General features: G+C 39.9%; 1 protein-coding gene across 4 annotated transcripts in view; it reads left to right on the top strand.

Annotated features, from left to right (window-relative positions):
• The first annotated feature begins 6,391 nt into the window (after positions 1 to 6,391).
• The window catches only part of WDR11 (WD repeat domain 11), a 107,292-nt gene continuing 94,752 nt past the window's right edge, over positions 6,392 to 18,931 (top strand). For 2 of the 4 annotated variants that reach the window (XM_058298272.2, XM_058298271.2), the window contains exons 1-2: positions 6,429 to 6,592; positions 7,823 to 7,934. In XM_058298272.2, coding sequence (XP_058154255.1) covers positions 6,507 to 6,592; positions 7,823 to 7,934 — 198 coding nt within the window. In that variant the 5' untranslated portion in view covers positions 6,429 to 6,506. Of the gene's footprint in view, positions 6,593 to 7,822; positions 7,935 to 18,931 lie in introns of all 4 variants that reach the window. The other 2 variants (XM_058298273.2, XM_058298274.1) reach the window with 2 other exon arrangements.

The raw sequence follows: 18,931 nt of genomic DNA, 5'->3' as shown, positions 1-18,931 counted from the left end.
TACCAGAAATTGGTTGGTTTTTATCAAGGGTATTTATTTGGGGTAGGAGCTTACAGATATCAGGCCATAAAGCATAAGTTATGTCCCTCACCAAAGTCTTTTTCACTTGGAGCAAGACGGCTGCCGAAGGCTATGAGGGTTCAGGCTTCCTGGATTCCTCCCTTCCAGGGTCTTGCTTCTCTCTGAGTTCAAGGTTCCTCTCTTCCTTGGGCTGGCGTCTCTTTCCTCTGTGGGCTTACTTTTCCAGGCTCCAGCTTAAGTCTTCAGCATCAAACTCCAATATCAAAACTCCAACATCAGAAACCCTCACGTCAAAAGCTCCAACTCTGTCCTTTGCCATGACTTTTATCTGTGAGTCCCCACCCACCAAGGGCTGGGGACTCAATGCCCTAATGACGAGGCCCAATCAAAGCCCTAATCATAACTCAATCATGCCCAGTAATACACCAGATTACAAACGTAATCCAATATCTATTTTTGGAATTCAGAACTATATCAAACTGCTACACAAGGCAACACATGTTCATGTATTGGGAGAGCTAATGTTGTTAAGATGTCAATATTATTCAAAGCAATATACAAATACAATGCAATTCCTATCAAAATTCCAGCAGCCTTGTTTTATTTTTATTTTTAGCCTTGTTTTTGTAATTGGAAAAACCAATCCTCAAATTCATATGGAGGGAAACGGACTTTGGCCCAGTGGTTAGGGCGTCCGTCTACCATATGGGAGGTCCGCGGTTTAAACCCAGGGCCTCTATGACCCGTGTGGAGCTGGCCCACGTGCAGTGCTGATGCGCGCAAGGAGTGCCGTGCCACGCAAGGGTGTCCCCCGCATGGGGGAGCCCCACGCGCAAGGAGTGCGCCCGTGAGGAAAGCCGCCCAGCGTGAAAAGAAAGAGCAGCCTGCCCAGGAATGGCGCCGCCCACACTTCCCGTGCCGCTGACGACAACAGAAGCGGACAAAGAAACAAGACGCAGCAAATAGACACCAAGAACAGACAACCAGGGGAGGGGGGGGAATTAAATAAATAAATAAATCTTTAAAAAAAAAAAATTCATATGGAATTATAAGTGGTACCAAATTTTGAAAAAATAAAGTTGGAGGACTCACACTTCCCATTTTCAAATAAGCCTATAGTATTCAAAATAGTGTAGTGCTGGCATAAAGATAAACAAATAGACAGATGGAATAAAGTTGAAAGTACAGAAATAGATCCATATATCTATGGCCAATTGATTTTCAGCAAAGGTGCTAAGTACATGCAGTAGGGGCAAGAATAGTCTCTTCAACAAATGTTGCTGGGAAAACTGAATATCCTCAGGCAAAAGAAGTTAGAACCCTACTTCACATCATACACAAAAGTCAACTCAAAATGTATTAAAGATCCAGCAATAAGAATTAACCATGAGAATTGGAAGAGAGGCCTGCCATGCTCTTGGGCTGTGGGTATATCAGAATAGAATCACTGTTCTTTGAAGTCCTGATTAACTTTCTGCATTAGGAAATGGTTTATCTGCTTTTATTTAAGAATTTTAAGGAATGACTTGGGTTTCAAGTGGACTTTGAAATTTTGTTGGCAACTTTTCATTTTTTCATTGGAAAGATGAGACAGTATGCCTTTGTTCTGTTAACTTTATCTTCTTCCCAGTTACCTTTGGAACTGGCATTAATTGTTGAGGGGGTCCTTTGTTCCTAATTAAAACCTATCTTAAGTCTGAGGGGTATCATTCTGTAGTACAACTTTTAACGTTCTGTTTGGGGAGAGAGGAACTTGAGGAATAAAGGGTTTAACTATGAGAAAAAATGTATTAAAGACCTAAATACAAGAGCTAAATCTAGGACAAATCTTTATAACCTGGGATTTGGCAATGAGTTTTTAGATATGACACCAAAAGCATGAACAACAAAAGAAACAATATATACGTTTGATTTCATCAAAATTAGAATCTTTTTTGTGCATCAAAGGAAATTATTAAGAAAGTGAAAAATCTATAGAATGGGAGGAAATAGTTACAAACCATATATTGGATAAGGGTTTAATACCCAGAATATATAATATATAAAGAACAGTGCAGGGAAGCAGATGTGGCTCAACAGATAGAGTGTCTGTCTACCATTTGGGAAGTCCAGGATTCGAACCCAGGGCCTCCTGGCCCATGTGGTGAGCTGGCTCATGTGCAGTGCTGCTGCACAAGGAGTGCTGTGTCACACTGGGGTGTCCCCTGCATAAGGGTGACCCACACACAAGGAGTATGCCCCGCCAGGAGAGCCTTCCCACGCAAAAACAAGCGTAGCCTGTCCAGGAGTGGTGCTGCACACACGGAGAACTGATGTAGCAAGATGATGCAACAAAAAGGCACAGATGCCTGGTGACACCAAGAATGCAAGCGGACACAGAAGAACACACAGCAAGCGGACAGAGAGAGCAGACAACCAGGGGCATGGGGCGTGGAAGGGGAGAGAAATAAATAAAATAAATCTTTAAAAAATAAAAAAGAACAGTGCAACAACATTAAGATAACACAGTATTAAAAATGGGTTAAGGACAATGGATGTGGCTCAAGTTGAGCACTTGCTTACCACATGGGAGGCCCTAGGTTCAGTCCCTGGTCCCTTCTAAAAACAAAAAAACAAGGGAAAAAAATGAAAAAACTAACTCTGGGGAGATGATGTGGCTCAGGGGTTGAGTGCCACCTTCCCTCACACAAGGTCCCAGGTTCAATCCCCCACCCTGGTATCTATAAATAAATAAATAAAAATAAAAATGGTTTTGGATAGGTTTTGGATAGTCACTTCTTCAAGGAAAATATACAAATGGCCAATAACCACATGAAAAGATGCTCAACATCATTAGCCTTCAGGGAAATACAAATAAAAACCACAATGATATACCACTTCACACACACAAGGCTGGTTAGTATTTTTTTAAAAAAAGGAAAACAACAAATGCTGGAGAGGATATTCAGAAAATTGGAACCCTCCTACTACTGGAGGTAATGTTTAAATAAAATTGTACAGACTCTTTGGAAAACAACCTGGAAATTCCTTTAACAGTTGAACATAGAATTATTATAAGAGCAGACAATTACACTCCTAGGTATGTAACCAAGAGAAGTGAAAATATATGTCTACACAAAAATGTGCATAGGAATATTGATAGCATCATTGTTCATAATATCCAAAGAGTGGAAATAACTTAAATACCCATCAACTGATGGATGGATAAATAAAAGGTGGTGTATCCATACAAAATAATATTGTTCAGCAGTAAAAAGGACTTAAGTCCTGATATCTGCTACAACTTGGATGAATCCTGAAAACATTATGCTAAGTGAATGAAGTCAGGCACAAAAGACCACATATTATATGAACTCATTTATATGACATGTCCAAACAGACAAATCCATAAGGGCAATAAGTGGATTCATCGTGTCTAGGGTTGGGAGCAGATTGGGGGATAATGGAGAGTGATTGCTAATGGATATGGTTTTTTTTGGGGGGGTGATTAAAATATTCTAAAATTTGTTGTGATGATGCACAGAATGCACAATTCTGTGGAATATACTTGAAACTATTGAATTGCACATTTTACATGGGTAAATGTATGATATGCTATATGATGATTAGCTTTATCGCAGTAAAGCTAATATAAAGTTTTACATGGTGGGTAACATGGAGTTGTCAGTAATTAAAAGCATGATTTTGGAATCAGGCTTACCTGGGTTCTGATGCCAAGTTCTGCTTTCTAACAGCTGTGTAATCTTGTGCAACTCTGTGAGCCTTAATTTTAATCATTGGTAGAATAATTGTGATAATACACTCTTAGTAAGTTTGAGGGTTTATATGAGATGATATACATAATGGGTTTATCTTTGTAATGACAGAAACTTACTTAGGAATCCAAGGTGATTATTCTGTTACATGTTTTTCTCTGTTTTCATCTCTTTCCTCTGCTGCCCTCCACTCAAGCAGAGTAGGAATCAGAAATGTCGCATACTCTTTTCTCCACCAACTTTAAGAGAAAGGAAGAAATAAAGTTGTCCTAGTTTAGAGATGGAAATGATATAGCAGTGGTGGGATGCTCTGAGTTCACATTACCAAGCTTTGGAGTTGATGTCATCAGACATGAGGTTATAAATGGACTTTTTTTTTTTTTATTTAAATTATTTATTTATTTTTAAAAATTACATTCAAAAAATATGAGGTCCCATTCAACCCCACCGCCCCCACCCCCCACTCCCCCCACAGCAACACTCTCTCCCCTCATCATGACACATCCATTGCACCTGGTAAGTACATCTCTGAGTATCACTGCACCCCTAGTCAATGGTCCACATCATAGCCCACACTCTCCCACGTTCCATCCAGTGGGCCCTGGGGGGCTCTACAATGTCCCGTAATTGTCCGTGAAGCACCACCCAGGACATCTCCTCGTCCCGAAAATGCCTCCACATCTCATCTCTTCCTCCCATTCCCCAAACCCAGCAGCCACTATGGCTACCCTTCCCACACCCATTCCACATTTTCTCTGTGGACATTGGATTGGTTGTATCCATTGCACATCTATGTCAAGTGGGGGCTTAGATAAATGGACATGTTTAATGCATACAGAGGGGCATAGTATCTATCCTATTAAAGAGATCAACTAAAGTATGTCCAGTATTTTGTTTTCCATACTGGCCAAGGCAGTTGCTTCAGAGAAGACCATATAATCCATTAATATACTTAATTGCACACTCTTGTACCTTAGGAGCCGTATTGCTGTCCTAGCTCCAGCTGGTCATCAATTCTTGCTCTGAATATTCAAGTTTCATGTCCTCAAGGTAGCTTGTAGATTTAAACCAGTTAATCCCTCTACCTCCAAGAGACGGGTTCTTACCTCAGGCATGGTAGGTCTGGTTACCTGATGTCCCCATCCATCTGTGAGCTCTTGCTCTGGATCCTCATTGTCACCTCATGTCTGACTGAACTTATGCTTAATGAGCATTTGGAGCTCCTGCACTATCAAACATTTATTGAACTCTAACTGTATGACAGAAAGAGTGCTAGACATTGAGGACAGTGAGACATTGAGGAGTGCTAGACATGACTAGGATTTGCTCCCTCACGTTATGGTTAGCTAGAAATACATTAATATCACCTACCAGACAGACACATCTGTAGGTTACCATTGTGCAGGGAGATAAATATTGAAACAGAACTGAAGAACAGCCAGAAATGTGACTTCTCGCAGTCACTACACAGCACTTACACTTACGTCTAATTGGTCAGAATTTAGTCTCATAGCCTGATCTAGATATAAGGGAAGCTGGGAAATGTAGCCTTTTAACTCAGCAACAGTGTACCTAGCTACAAATTGTGGTTCTGTTCCTTTGAAAGAAAGGGAGAATGAATTGTGGCAGGCAATTAGCAATTTCTGTTATCGGAGGCATCACAGATTTTTAATAGGGAGTAATAGATTTAGATCTGTGGTCCTGGACATATGGAAAGGCTGCTGAAAGCATCTGTGGGGAAGGGCATGGGGCAAAGGAAGGTAAGAGAGAGGGAGCTGCAGCAGTGTCAAGATAAAAAAGTCGAACTATGAGTCAAAATGTGATCACTGACTCTATTAACCAGGAGGATATTGGAGGTGATCTTAGAGAAAACTATTTTACAAGACTAAGGTAGATACAAAGATTCCTGATGGAAAAAAATGCCAATATTTTGTCCTCTTCGTTGATCAAGAAGCTAAATCATCTTTTGAGAGAGAGTCATTTGCAAAACTCATTGCTGGCACGGAGTCATTAAGTGCTGTAGTAAGGAGTATAAACTAAGTGCTAAACTACAGAAGAATGGAGTTGCAGGAGAGTGGATAGAGGAAAAACTATAAAGTAAGAGCTATGCCAACAAACAGGCAAACTGCCAGTTGGCCTCAGGTGTAGTGATACTTTCTTTCATCAAGTGCAAAGGAAGCCTTTCACAGATCTCAGTTCTATTTAGAAATCCTTTACATTTGGTTCATTCATTTCATTTACTCTCTCCATTTCATGCAATAAATTCCCAATAATTTACTTATTCTGTAAGCCCGCGAGAGCGGGTCTTTTGTGTTTTGTTCGTCCCTACGTCCTCGATGCCTATAACAGTCCCTGGCATTACGAGGCACCAAAGAACCCATAAAAAGCAGAACTGTATTTGGGACTTTCTCTTTTGTTTTTTATGATTTCCAGTAGGACATCGAGGGAAACGCAGTCCCAACCTGGAGAATACAAACATGACTGGGTGAGCACTACTTTTTCCGACAAGTCACAACCCCAGCCTGCGCGGAGCGGCGGGATCCTGTAGGCCATGAAACCTGGTGGCGACGAAATTCGGCGACCGCGGAACCTTGGGTCGGTGGGGACGTGGATCCGGCGGAACCCGCGAGCGGCGCATACCGCGCCACCGGGACTCTGCTTGGAACGGAAACACGGCAGTTGCGGTTTCCTGATTGCCGGCCCGTGGCCCCAGCTGGTTCAGTCGCTGCTATGCTCCCTTACACTGTGAATTTCAAAGTGTCGGCGCGCACCCTGACGGGGGCTCTCAGCGCCCACAACAGAACCGCGGTGGACTGGTGAGGGCGTCTGGACTCCAGGCCGCCCAGACCGGGCGCGGAGTTGGGGAGGGGAAGGAGCAAGAGGTTCCGCCCCCTGGTTTGTTGGGCTTCGCCGCGGCGGGGTACCGCCTCGACTCTGGAGATTTTCTTTTAAAGGCTAGATTTTCGTTGTTGTTGTTGTTATTGTTATAAAAGTAATAAATGCCCGTGCGGGAAACTTCCCTATGCAAATACATTTGGCCTCTTTCTCCTATCTTTATTTTTTTTTACTTCTTTGCCTGCGTCTCCTTCCTTGACACCCCATTCTCCTGCCTTTCTCTCTCTTCTCACCTCCATGTTTCTCTTCCTCTGCCCTGTATTGCTCTACCCTCGTTCTCTTCCCTACCTGCCATCCCTGTCTTTTATCCCTTTGTCTTACCTTTATTCATTCAACAGTTTGCCATTTTCAAAGATGTCCTAGACCCTGTGCCAGGCGTCTGTCTGTTCTCTCACCTGTTCTATATCTCACCTTTATGTTTTCTTGCTCTGTAGGACGTGCCCATCCATAACATGATTATTTTTCAGTTTCAGCCAAAGGGGGTGCTGATGCAAAGTACCTTTTTTTCTATTTTTAAAATCTTTTTCACTGTAAAATAACACTAATTCTGACAGATTAATTACTAGACAAATGTAAAGGCAAAACTCTGTAGTTCCAGCAATTGGGAATATTACCAAGAGGACAGAAACCTCCTTAAGAGTCCACTGTTTGTCTTTTTATATGTTTGCAAGGGCTAGGACTGGCTATAGATATTTATGAAGCATCATCTTGGGCAGTTTGTGGATGCTAAGGATTCAGAGTTGAATAAGACAAGGCTTGTGACTTCAAAGAATAGTGCACAGACCACTCCACCAGTTGCTTTATACATCCGCATGTGTGTGTGTGTGTGTATATATATATATATATATATATATATATATCTTAGAAACTTTTTCATCCAAATGAAAATGGAGTTACAAGTGTTTGCAAATTTAGGTAAACATTTTATTTAAGTGGAATCATGAAAAAAAAATAGAAACAAAACAAAAATAATAAAAGGTAATAAGTGGATTCATATAAAATACTGACCTTTAGGTTTAAAATAATGGTTTTATTAGTAGTAATACATTTTAATTGTATTTATGATTATTTAGGCTGCCTCTTGGCGAGAGAAGGTAAGTCTTGATTTTATATATATATACACTTAAATTTTAACATTACTCTTTTGTCAGGGGCTGGCAAGGTTTAATTGCTTATGGATGTCATTCGCTTGTGGTAGTGATTGATTCAAATACTGCTCAAACCCTTCAAGTTTTAGAAAAACATAAAGCTGATGTTGTTAAGGTAAGTTGAATCCCACTTTGACCCTAGTACTTTATATTTTCTATTCTGGAGTTTTAAAGTTTCACTAGTTTCTCTGTAAGTAATATGCATAAAATGTTTAATTACAGTAATCTCTTTGGGGTAGCCTAGAATTTGCAACTATATGACTTAATGTCAATCCAAGATAAGCTATTAAATGTTAGTTCTTGGGTTTTTTTAAAGATGTTGGAAAACACTATTTCTACCACTTACACTTACTGTATCACTCATTCATCTATTAGGGGTTTTTTTTCCTTTTTTTTTTTTTTAATTTTTTAGTTTGAAATAACTTCAGACTTACAAAAAAGTTATTAAAATAGTACAGAGAGACAACCAGCAAGATGGCAGTGGAGTAAGGAGCTTCTAGAGTCAGCTTCTGCTAGGGCAGTTAGCAAACACCCAGAGCTCTCTGGAGCTAGCTAAAGCACCTGTCTGGGGGCTCCAGGAGACCAGAAGAGCATCCTGCAATGTCTTTGAAGGAGTGGAAGGAGGAGACTGCCCATATGCAGAGAAGACTCATAAGTAGAGCGCTCCATGCCACGGAGGTCAGTGCCCATCCTCCACTGGAAGCACAAGCTGCCTCAGGAGCTGTTCTGCAGCTGGAATCGAAAGCTCCACTTCCCCTAAATGGGGAAGGAAGAGACGGGTGGGCACCAATTTTAGCTGTTGATGAGGAAATTCAGTAGGCTACAGTATAATCCTGAAAACAGCTAAAGCTTGAGCCTGTCCAAGTCAGAAAGAGGCTAGGAACTGCCATCCTAACTCTGTGCCTGGCATGAGGAGAAGCAGGCTGACTGAAAATCCCAGTGCTAGTGGAGACCAGCTTCTTCCCATCCAGATCATATTGCAGGTCTAGCCTAGGACCAGTGCCACCTCTGGCAGGGAGGAAGCTGTGGGGACCTGCGCCAGCCTCTCCAGGAAATTACCAACCAAGCTGCAGAGGCCAGTGACTATCCTACTCTGGTGGCATAAGCCACCACAGGAGCTGTTCTGTGATGGGAATTGGAATCTCCATTTCCCAGAACCAGGGGAGAAGGAGATGGTTGGCTGCTGATTTTGGCTACTGATTGGTAGACTTGTCTGGCTAAGAGATAACCCTGGGAATAGGGGGGTGTGAACTAGCCCAAGTCAGAAAGAGGCCAGTAGCCTCCATTCTGACTCTGCTCCCAACCTGAGGGCAAGCCAGGCTGACTGAAACTCTCAGTGTCAGCAGGAACCAGTTTCTTTCATACAGATCAGCCTGAGGCTGCCTAGGCTTTAGCCCTGCCTCTCACGGGGAGGAGGCTGAGGAGCCCTGCACCAGCCTATATAGGTAACTGCAGGTAACTGTACCTGCCACAGATTGAAAATCAGAAGTCTGCCAGAGTAACTGCAGCCATCTTGGACCCGCACTGCATGGACTGCTGCCCACACCTGCAGCCCCATCCCTGCCCCAGGCCAGGGAGAAAGCGGCATGAAGCTTCATCAGTCTCTCTGGGCAACTACAGTCTAGACCTGCACGTGGATTATTCTACATAACTGTGACTCTGTCCCTACTCCTGGCAAAGGAGAAAGTTGGAATAAGCTTCATTGGTCCCTGGTGCAATGAGGGCAGCTTGAGCCTCCACAGCTTACAGCACCAACTACATGCTTGGTTCCTACTCCACAACCAGCAAGGGAGAAATGATAGGAAGCCCTAAATGAAAGAGAAAAACTGCACCCAGAATAAATACTCTGGTAAGCCAGATGCGAAGACACCAACAAAAAATTACAATCCACACCAAGAAACAGGAAGCTATGGCCCAGTTAAAGGAAGAGGATAAGCCTCCAGATGACATAAAGGAGTTGAGACAACTAATTATAGGTGTTCAAACAAATTTCCTTAATAAGTTCAATGAGGTGGCTAAAGAGATTAAGGATATTAAGATATTGGATGAGCACAAAGAAGAATTTGAAAGCATACACAGAAAAATAGATCTTATGGGAATGAAAGGTGCAATCAATGAAATTAAAAAAACTGGAATCATGTAAAAGCAGATTTGAGGAGGCAGAAGAAAGGATTGGTGAGTTTGAAGAAATGGACTCTGAAAATGAATATACAAAAAAGAAAAGAATGGAAAAAATTGAACAAGATCTCAGGGAACTAAATGACAGCAAAAGACTTGCAAATGTACATGTCGTGGGTGTCCCGGAAGGAGAAGAGAAGGGAAAAGGGGCAGAAGGAATATTTAAAGAAATAATGGTAGAAAATTTCCCAACCCTATTGAATGACAGATATCCCTGTCCAGGAAGCACAACGTACTCCCACATGAAAAAATTCAAATTGACCAACTCCAAGACACATACTCATCAGAATGTCAAAGGCCAAAGACAAGGAGAGAATTCCGAGAGCAGCAAGGGAAAAGCAATGCATAACGTAAAAGGGATATCCAATAAGATTAAGTACTGATTTCTTACCAGTAACCATGGAAGCAAGAAGACAGTGGTCTGATATATTTAAGATACTACAAGATAGACGTGGTCACAGAAAAACACACAGTGAATGAACACAGAGAGCAGACAACTGGGGGATGGGAGGGAGGGGAGAGAGAAAAAAAAAAAAAACTGCAAGAGAAAAACTTCCAGCCAAGAATCTTATATCCAACAAGACTGTCTTTCAAAAATGAGGGCGAAATTAGAATATTCACAGATAAACAGAAACTGAGAGAATTTCTAAGCAAGAGACCAGAATTTTAGAAAATACTGAAGGGTGTGCTAGAGCCTGGAAAGAAAAGGCAGGAGAGAGAGGCCTGGAAGAGAATCTAGAAATGAAGATTATATCAATAAAAGTAACTAAAAGTGTCCAAAGAGTGGTGAAAATAAAATATGACAGATAAAACTCAAATAGGAATAAACTTAACCAATGATGTAAAGCACTTGTATTTAGAAAACTGCAACTCAGTGTTAAATAAAAAAAGCCCTAAATAACTGGAAGAACATTCCATACTCATGGATTAGAAGACTAACATTAAGATGTCAGTTCTACTCAAATTGATTTACAGATTTAATGCAAACCAATAAAAATAGCACCAGCATTAAAGAAAAATTGAAAACACAATTATTAAATTTATTTGGAAGCGTAAGGAGTCCTGAATAGCCAGAACCATCATAAAAAGGAAAAGTGAACTCTCATCTCCAGACTTTAAATCATAATACTTACCTATAGTGGTAAAAACAGCATAGGACTGGCATAAAGACAGACACAATAGACCAATGGAACCAAATTTATGGTTCAGAAACAGACCCTCACAAGTATGGTCAAGTGATTTTTGACTAGTCTGTCAAACTCACACAGCTCAGGCTGACAATCCATTCAACAAATGGTGCTGAAAGAATTGGACATCCATAGCCAAAAGAAGGAAAGATGACCCCTATCTCACACCTTTTCCAAAAATTAACTCAAAATGAATAAAAAAACTAAAAATAAAAGCAAGAACCGTAAAACTTCTTGAAGAAATTATTGGAAAGTATTTTCAAGACCTGATGGTAGGTGGTGGATTCTTAAAGGAGATAAGAGAAGGACTGAGTGGACTACTGATGTGTAATGTATGTAGAAGTTTTAGTTAGCTTTACTGTAAAATTGTGGAAATGTATAGGGTGGATGGTAACACACAGTGAGTAACAGCTAGTTTATAAATGGGGATGTGACTGAAAATGGTAGTCTAGTTACGTAAATGCCGATTGGTAGAATGCTTGAGAATAATCTAGGAACTGGATAGCACAGTAAACCAAGAGGTGGTGAGAATTGTGGTCAATGGTACAGATGCAAGAGTGTCCTTTGTTAGCTAGAACAAATGTGTATCACTACTGCAGGATGATGGGAATGTGGAGAAGCATGGGAAAAATACAGCTGAAATGATCTATAGACTGTGATTAGTAGTAATAGTATAATCTTGCATCTATGCAGAAGATGTACTGTGTTAATACTGAGGCAGTATGGAAAATGTGAGCCAAATGTACACTATGGAAAATGTGAGCCAAATGTACACTATGGACATGGTAACAATCAGATGATACTATTTTATCTGTAGCAAATGACACACCATATTGTGGTGTGTTGATGGAGGGATGTCTGGGAATTCTGCACATGTGCACGATTGTTTTATAAGTTTACAACTTCTGTCATAAAAAAATATATTTTAAAAATAATAATAGGGTGGGTTGGGGGAAAAACACACCAAATATAAGATAAGGACTATGATTAGTAGTAAGATTTTGACAGTGTTCTTTCATAGTTTGTAACAAACATCTCATGACAATGGAAGGTACTGGTGGAGGTTTGATGTATGGGACCCCTGTATAACGTTAGGCATGTTTGCTTTGTAAGTTCACAACTTTTACTATACACTTAATTGTTTATGTATGTTCATATATAAATGATATAAAGATAATAACAATTGGATTGGCTAGGGGAAAACTACTTTGTTTAGTAGTAATATTTTGACAATGCTCTTTAATCATTAAGTTTAAAAAGTTTAAAAACAATGCAAGTTATTGGTGGTAGGGCGAGATGTTATATATGTTTGTTTGATATATATGTTTGGTTTGTAAGTTCACAACTATTATACACTTATTGTTTATGTATGTTTATGTATGAGTGATATATTTCAATAAATTTTTTAAAAAATTGTAGAGAGTTTCCATGCACCTTTCACATAGTGATAAACTTTTTTTTCCCATGTACCTACATTCACACACAGTTTTCCCTATTACACATTGCGTGTAATAATAAAGTGTGGTAACTTTATCCAATTGATGAAACAAAATTATTATAATAATCTTATTAATTGTAGTCTATAGTTTACATTAGATTTCCTCTCTGTGTTGTATACTTTTGTTTCCTTTATTATTATTATTATATCTACGATCTGAAATTTCCCATTTTAGCCACTTTCAAATAAGCAATTTAGTGGTGTTAATTACTTTCACAATGTTTTGCTACTTGCACCACCATCCATTGCCAAAACTTTTCCATCACCCCAGTCAGAATCTCTGTACCAATTAAGTATGAATTTCCCATTTCCTATCCCCACCCTAGCCCCTGGTAACCTGTATTCTATTTTCTGACTCTGTGAAATTGCATACTCTAATCTCATATAAATGTGATAATACAATTTTTTTACTTTTGTGTCTGGCTTATTTTATTCAACTTGATGTCTTCAAGGTTCATCCGTGTTGTAACATGCATCAGACCTTCATTCCTTTTTATGACTGAATAATATTCCATGTCAAGTATAAACCACATTTTGTTTATCTGTTGACGGACGTTTGAGTTATATCTATCTTTTGGTAATTGTGAATAATGCAGATATGAATATTGGTGTACAAATATCTATTTGAGTCCCTGCTTTCACTTCTTTTGGAGATATACATAGAAGTGGGATTATCTGGTCATATGGTAATTCTATATTTAATTTTCTGAGGAACCACTGAACTGTTGTCCACAGTGGATGCCTTGTTTTACATTCCTACCAACATTGGACACATGTTCCAATTTTCCACATCTTCAACAATTGTTATTTTCCATTTTATTAATAGTAGCTATTCTAATGTGTGTGAAATGATATTAAAATGATGTCATTATGGTTTGGGTTTGCATTTCCCTAATGACTAATGATGTTGAGCATCTTTTCCTGTGCTTATTGATCATTTGTATATCTTTGGAGAAATATCTATTCAAATCTCTTTCCCATTTTTTAATTAGGCTTTAATTTGTGTCTTTATTGTTAAGTTGTAGGGTTTCCTCATATATGTGTATATATATATATTTTTTTAAATTTTTATTCTAATAACATATATACAATCTAAAAATTTTGCCTTTTAACCACATTCAAGTATATAATTCAGTGCTGTTAATTACATTCAAAATATTGTGCTACTATTGCCACAATCCATTACCAAAACTTTTCCATGCTCCCAATTAGAAACTTGGTACATTTTAAGCATTAATTCCCTATTCCTTACCCCTATTCTGGCTCTATGAGTTTGTTCTAATTATTTCATATCAGTGAAATCATATATGTCCTTTTGTTCCTGGCTTAATTCACTTGACATGATGTCTTCAAGATTCATCCATGTTGTCACAGGTATCAGAACTTCATTCCTTTTTAGGACTGAATAATATTACATTATTATTATATACCACATTTTGTTTATCCTTTCATCAGTTGATGGACATTTGGGTTGCTTCCAACTTTTGGCAATTGGGAATAATGCTGCCTTGAACATCGGTGTGCAAATATCTATTTGAATTCCTGCTGGACCAGTTTTGGGTATATACCTAGAAGTAGGATTGTTGGGCCATATAGTAATTCTGTACTTAACTTTCTGAGGAATGTTCGGTAAAATTCTCCTGTGGGACCATCTGGTCCTGGACTTTTCCTTGTTGGGAGGTTTTGATTACTGATTCAGGGTTTTTTTCTACTATTGGTTTGCTAAGATTTTCTATTTCTTCTTTTTGTTTTTCTCTTTTTTCTTTTATTTCTTTTTGAGTCAGATTTTTTTTTTTGCTTTAAGCAGGTAATTTGTGTGTCTCTAGAAACTTTTCCATTTCATCTAGGTTACCTAAGTTATTGGCATGCATTTATTCATAGTATCCATATAGTGCTTTTTATTTCATTGAAGTTGGTAGTAATGTCCCCCTTTTCATTTCTGATTTTGATTATTTGTGTCCTCTGTCTTTGTTTCTTCAGTCCAGCTAAAGGTTTGTCAACTTTGATCTTTTAAAGAACCAACTTTTGGTTTTGTTGATTCTTTTTCTTTTTTTATTCTCTATTTTATTTATCTCCACTCTAATCTTTATTTCCTTCCTTCTTCTCTCGTTGGGGTTAGTTTGCTTGTCCTTTTCTAATTCTTCCAGTTTTGAGGTTAGGTCTCTGATTTCACGTCTTTCTTCCTTTTCTATATAAACATTTAGAGCTATAAATTTCCCTCTCAGCACTACTTTTGTTGCATTCCATAAGGTTTTGTATGTTATATTTTCATTTTCATTAGCCTCAAGATAGTTCCTAATATTGTTTCTGATATCCTCTTAACCCATTGGTTGTTTAAGAGTATGTATGGTATGATGTTTTTTTAAAGATTTATTTTTATTTATTCCCCCCCCCCCCCCATTGTCTGCTGTGTCCATTCACTGTGTGTTCTTCTGTGTCCACTTGCATTATCCTGTGGCACTGGGAAACTGCATCTCTTTTTGTTGTGTCATCTTGCTACATCAGCTCTCTGTGTGTATGGTGCCACTCCTGGGCAGGCTGTGCTTTTTTTCATGCAGGGTGCTCTCCTTGAGGGGCACACTCCTTGTGCATGGGGGACCCTTATACAGGGATGCCCCTGCGTGGCACAGCACTCCTTGTGTGAGGCAGCAGCACTGAGTGTGGTCATTTACCACACGGGTCAGGAGGCCCTGGGGATCGAACCCTGGACCCTCCATATGGTAGACGGACCCTCTATCAGTTGAGTCACATCCGCTTCCCTGTTACGTTGTTTAATTTCCACCTGTATTAGTCAGCAAAGGGGTGCTGATGCAAAATACCAGAAATTGGTTGTGTTTTTTTGTTTTTAATTACTTTATTAAAGTATATCACTCATACATAAACAGTAAGTGTATAATAATAGTTGTGAACTTACAAAACAAACATATATAACATCATACAGGACTCTCATAACTTACCCTACCACCAATAACTTGGATTGTTGTTAAACCTTTTTAACTAATGATTAAAGAGCATTGTCAAAATATTACTACTAACCAAAGTATTTTTTCCCCAACCAAACCTATTATCTTTATATCATTTATATATGAACATACATAAACAATTAAGTGTATAGTAAAAGTTGTGAACTTACCAAACATGTATAACATCATAAACGGTCCTGTACATCAATCCTTCACCAACACCTTGCATTGTCGTGAGACATTTGTTACAAATTATGAAAGAATATTGTCAAAATCTTACTACCAATCATATTTGGTGTGTTTTTCTCCCAACCCACCCTATTATTATTTTTTAAATATATTTTTTTATGACAGAACTTGTAAATTTATAAAACAATCGTGCACATGTGCAGAATTCCCAAACAACAACCCTCCATCAACACGCCGGAGATAAGTTAATATCATCTGATGTTACCATGTCCATAGTGTACATTTGGCTCACATTTTTCATCTACTCGGATTTTTTCGGATGGGAGTACGTTGTGGTTCTTGGACTTGGATATCTATATCCTTCAGTAGGGTTGGAAAATTTTCTACCATTATTTCTTCAGATATTCCTTCTGCCCCTTTTCCTTTCTCTTCTCCGTCTGGGACACCCATGACAATGTATGTTTGCATGCCTTTTGCTGTCATTTAGTTCCCTGAGACCTTGTTTAATTTTTTCCATTCTTCATCTGTTCTTTTGTATGTTCACTTTCAGATACCATTTCCTCAGGCTCACCAATCCATTCTTTTGCCTCCTCAAATCTTCTATTATATGATTCCACTGATTTTTAAATTACATTTATTGCACCTTTCATTCCCATAATAAGATCTGCTATTTTTCTATGTGTGCTTTCAAATTCTTCTTTGTGCTCATCCAATGTCCTCTTAATATCGTAATCTCTTTAGCCATCTTATTGAATTTATTAAGATTTGTTTGAACATCTATCATTAGTTATCTCAACTCCTTTATGACATCTGGAGGCTTATCTTGTTTAACTGGGCTATAGCTTCCTGTTTCTTGGTGTGGGTTGTAATTTTTTGTTGGTGTCTTCGCATCTGGCTTACCAGAGTATTTATTCTGGGTGCAGTTTTTCTCTTTCATTTAGAGCTTCCTGCCCTTTCTCCCTTGCTGGTCATGCAGTAGGAGCCAAGGTTGTAATTGGTGCTATAAGCTGTGGAGGCTTAAGCTGCCCTCATTGCTCCAGGGACCAATGAAGCTTCTCCCAACTTTCTTTTTTGCCAGGGGTAGGAACAGAGTCACAGCTGTGTGGAATAATCCAAGTCGTGCAGGCCTAGACTGTAGTTGCCCAGAGAGACTGATAGAGCTTCATGCTGCTTTCTTCCCTGCCAGAGTCATGGATGGAGCTGCAGGTGTGGGCAGCAATCTATGCAGTGCAGGTCCAAGGTGACTCCAGTTGTCCCAGTAGAATTCTGATTTTCAGTCTGTGTCAGTCAAAGTTACCTACAGTTACCTGGATAAGCTGGTACAGGGCCCACCAGCCTCCTCCCTGCCAGAGGCAGGGCTGAAGCCTAGTCTAGGACTGCAGGCCAATCTGGGCGAAAGAAACTGGTTCCTACTGTCACTGTGATTTTTGGTCCACCCAGCTTCCCCTAAGGCTGGGGCAGAGTCAAAATGGTATCTACCCACCTATTTCTGACTTGGGCAGATTCACACCCCAGCTGTTCCCAGGGTTATATCTTAGCCAGCCAGGTCTACCAATCAGTAGCCAAAATCGGCAGCCACCTGTCTCCTCCTCGCCTGTTTTTGGGAAATGGAGCTTCCAGTTCTAGCCACAGAATAGCTCCTGGGGCAGCTCATGCTGTCAGAGTAGGATAATCACCCACCTCCGAGGCTTGGCCAGCAATTTCTTGGAGAGGCTTCCTTCCTGCTGCAGGTGGGGCTGAGGTCTAGGCCTTAGCTGCAATCTGATCTGGATGGAAAGAAGCCGGTTCCCACCAGCACTATGATTTTCAGTCCACCCTGCTTCCCCTCTTGCCAGGCACAGAGTTAAGATGGCAGCTACTGGTCTCTTTCTGACTTGGACAGGCTCAAACTTTATCTCCTCTCAGAATTATACTTTAGTCTGCTGAATTTACTCATCAGTAGCTGAAGTTGGTGCCCAACCGTCTCTTCCTCCCCTGTTTTTGGGAAGTGGAGCTTTCAATTTCAGCCACAGACTAGCTCCCGAGGCAGCTTGTGCCTCTAGTGGAGGATGGGTGCCCATCTCTGGGGCGTGGAGCACTCTACTTGCAGAGTCTTCTCTGCAGATAGCCAGTCTCCTGCTCCCATTCCTTAAAGGAAGTTTCAGGATGCTCTTGTGGCCTCCTGGAGTTCCCATACAGGTTCTTCAGCTAGCTCCAGATAGCACTGGGTGTTTACTAACTGTCCTGTAGCAGGAGCTGCCTCTAGGAGCTTCTTACTCTGATGCCATCTTGCTGGTTGTCCAAACTGGTTGGTTTTTAAGGGTATTTACTTGGGTAGAAGCTTACAGTTACCAGACCATAAAGCATAAGTTACTTCCCTCACCAAAGTCCTTTGCAATGTGTTGGAGCAAGATGGCTATCAATGTCTGCCAGGGTTCAGGCTTCCTGGGTTCCTCTCTTCCTGGGGCTTGCCTCTCTCCAGACTCAGGGTTTCTCTCTTCCTTGAGCTTGCTTCTCTTTCCTCACAGCCAACCTCCTCTGTGTGCTTACTTCCCAGGGCTCCAGCTCAAGACCCCAGCATCAAAAACTCCAATATTAAAATTCCAACTATCTCTTCTGCCATGTCATGTTCTCTGTGATTCCCTGCCCACCAAGGGAGTGGGATGCATCATCGTATTGATGTGGCCTAATCAAAGCCTTGATCATTATTTAATCAAGTAAACTTCTAAATCTAATATAATTTAATATGTCCAGAGTGGAAGACCAGTTTACCAACATAATCCAGTATTTATTTTTGGAATTCATCAATAATAACAAACTGCTACACCACCTATTTATGTATTGTCTCTTTCTCCCTTTGCTGTTGATGTCTAGCTTCATGATATTGTGGTTGGAGAGTATACATTGTATGATTTTAATGCTTTTGAATTCACTGAGACTTTGTTTTGTGTCCCATCATGGCCTATCCTGGAGAATGATCCATGTGCGTTCAAGATATGTATTCTGTTATTGGGTGAAGTGTTCTGTATGTCTATTAGGTCTGGTTGGTTTAGGATATCATTCATATCTTATATTTTTTTATTGATCTTCTGTCTAGATATACTATCCATTATTGAAA

The sequence above is a fragment of the Dasypus novemcinctus genome, chromosome 6, assembly GCF_030445035.2.
Source record: "Dasypus novemcinctus isolate mDasNov1 chromosome 6, mDasNov1.1.hap2, whole genome shotgun sequence".
Classification (NCBI taxonomy): domain Eukaryota; kingdom Metazoa; phylum Chordata; class Mammalia; order Cingulata; family Dasypodidae; genus Dasypus; species Dasypus novemcinctus.
Note: the sequence above shows the minus strand (reverse complement) of the source record. Positions and strands in the feature narration are given on the sequence as shown.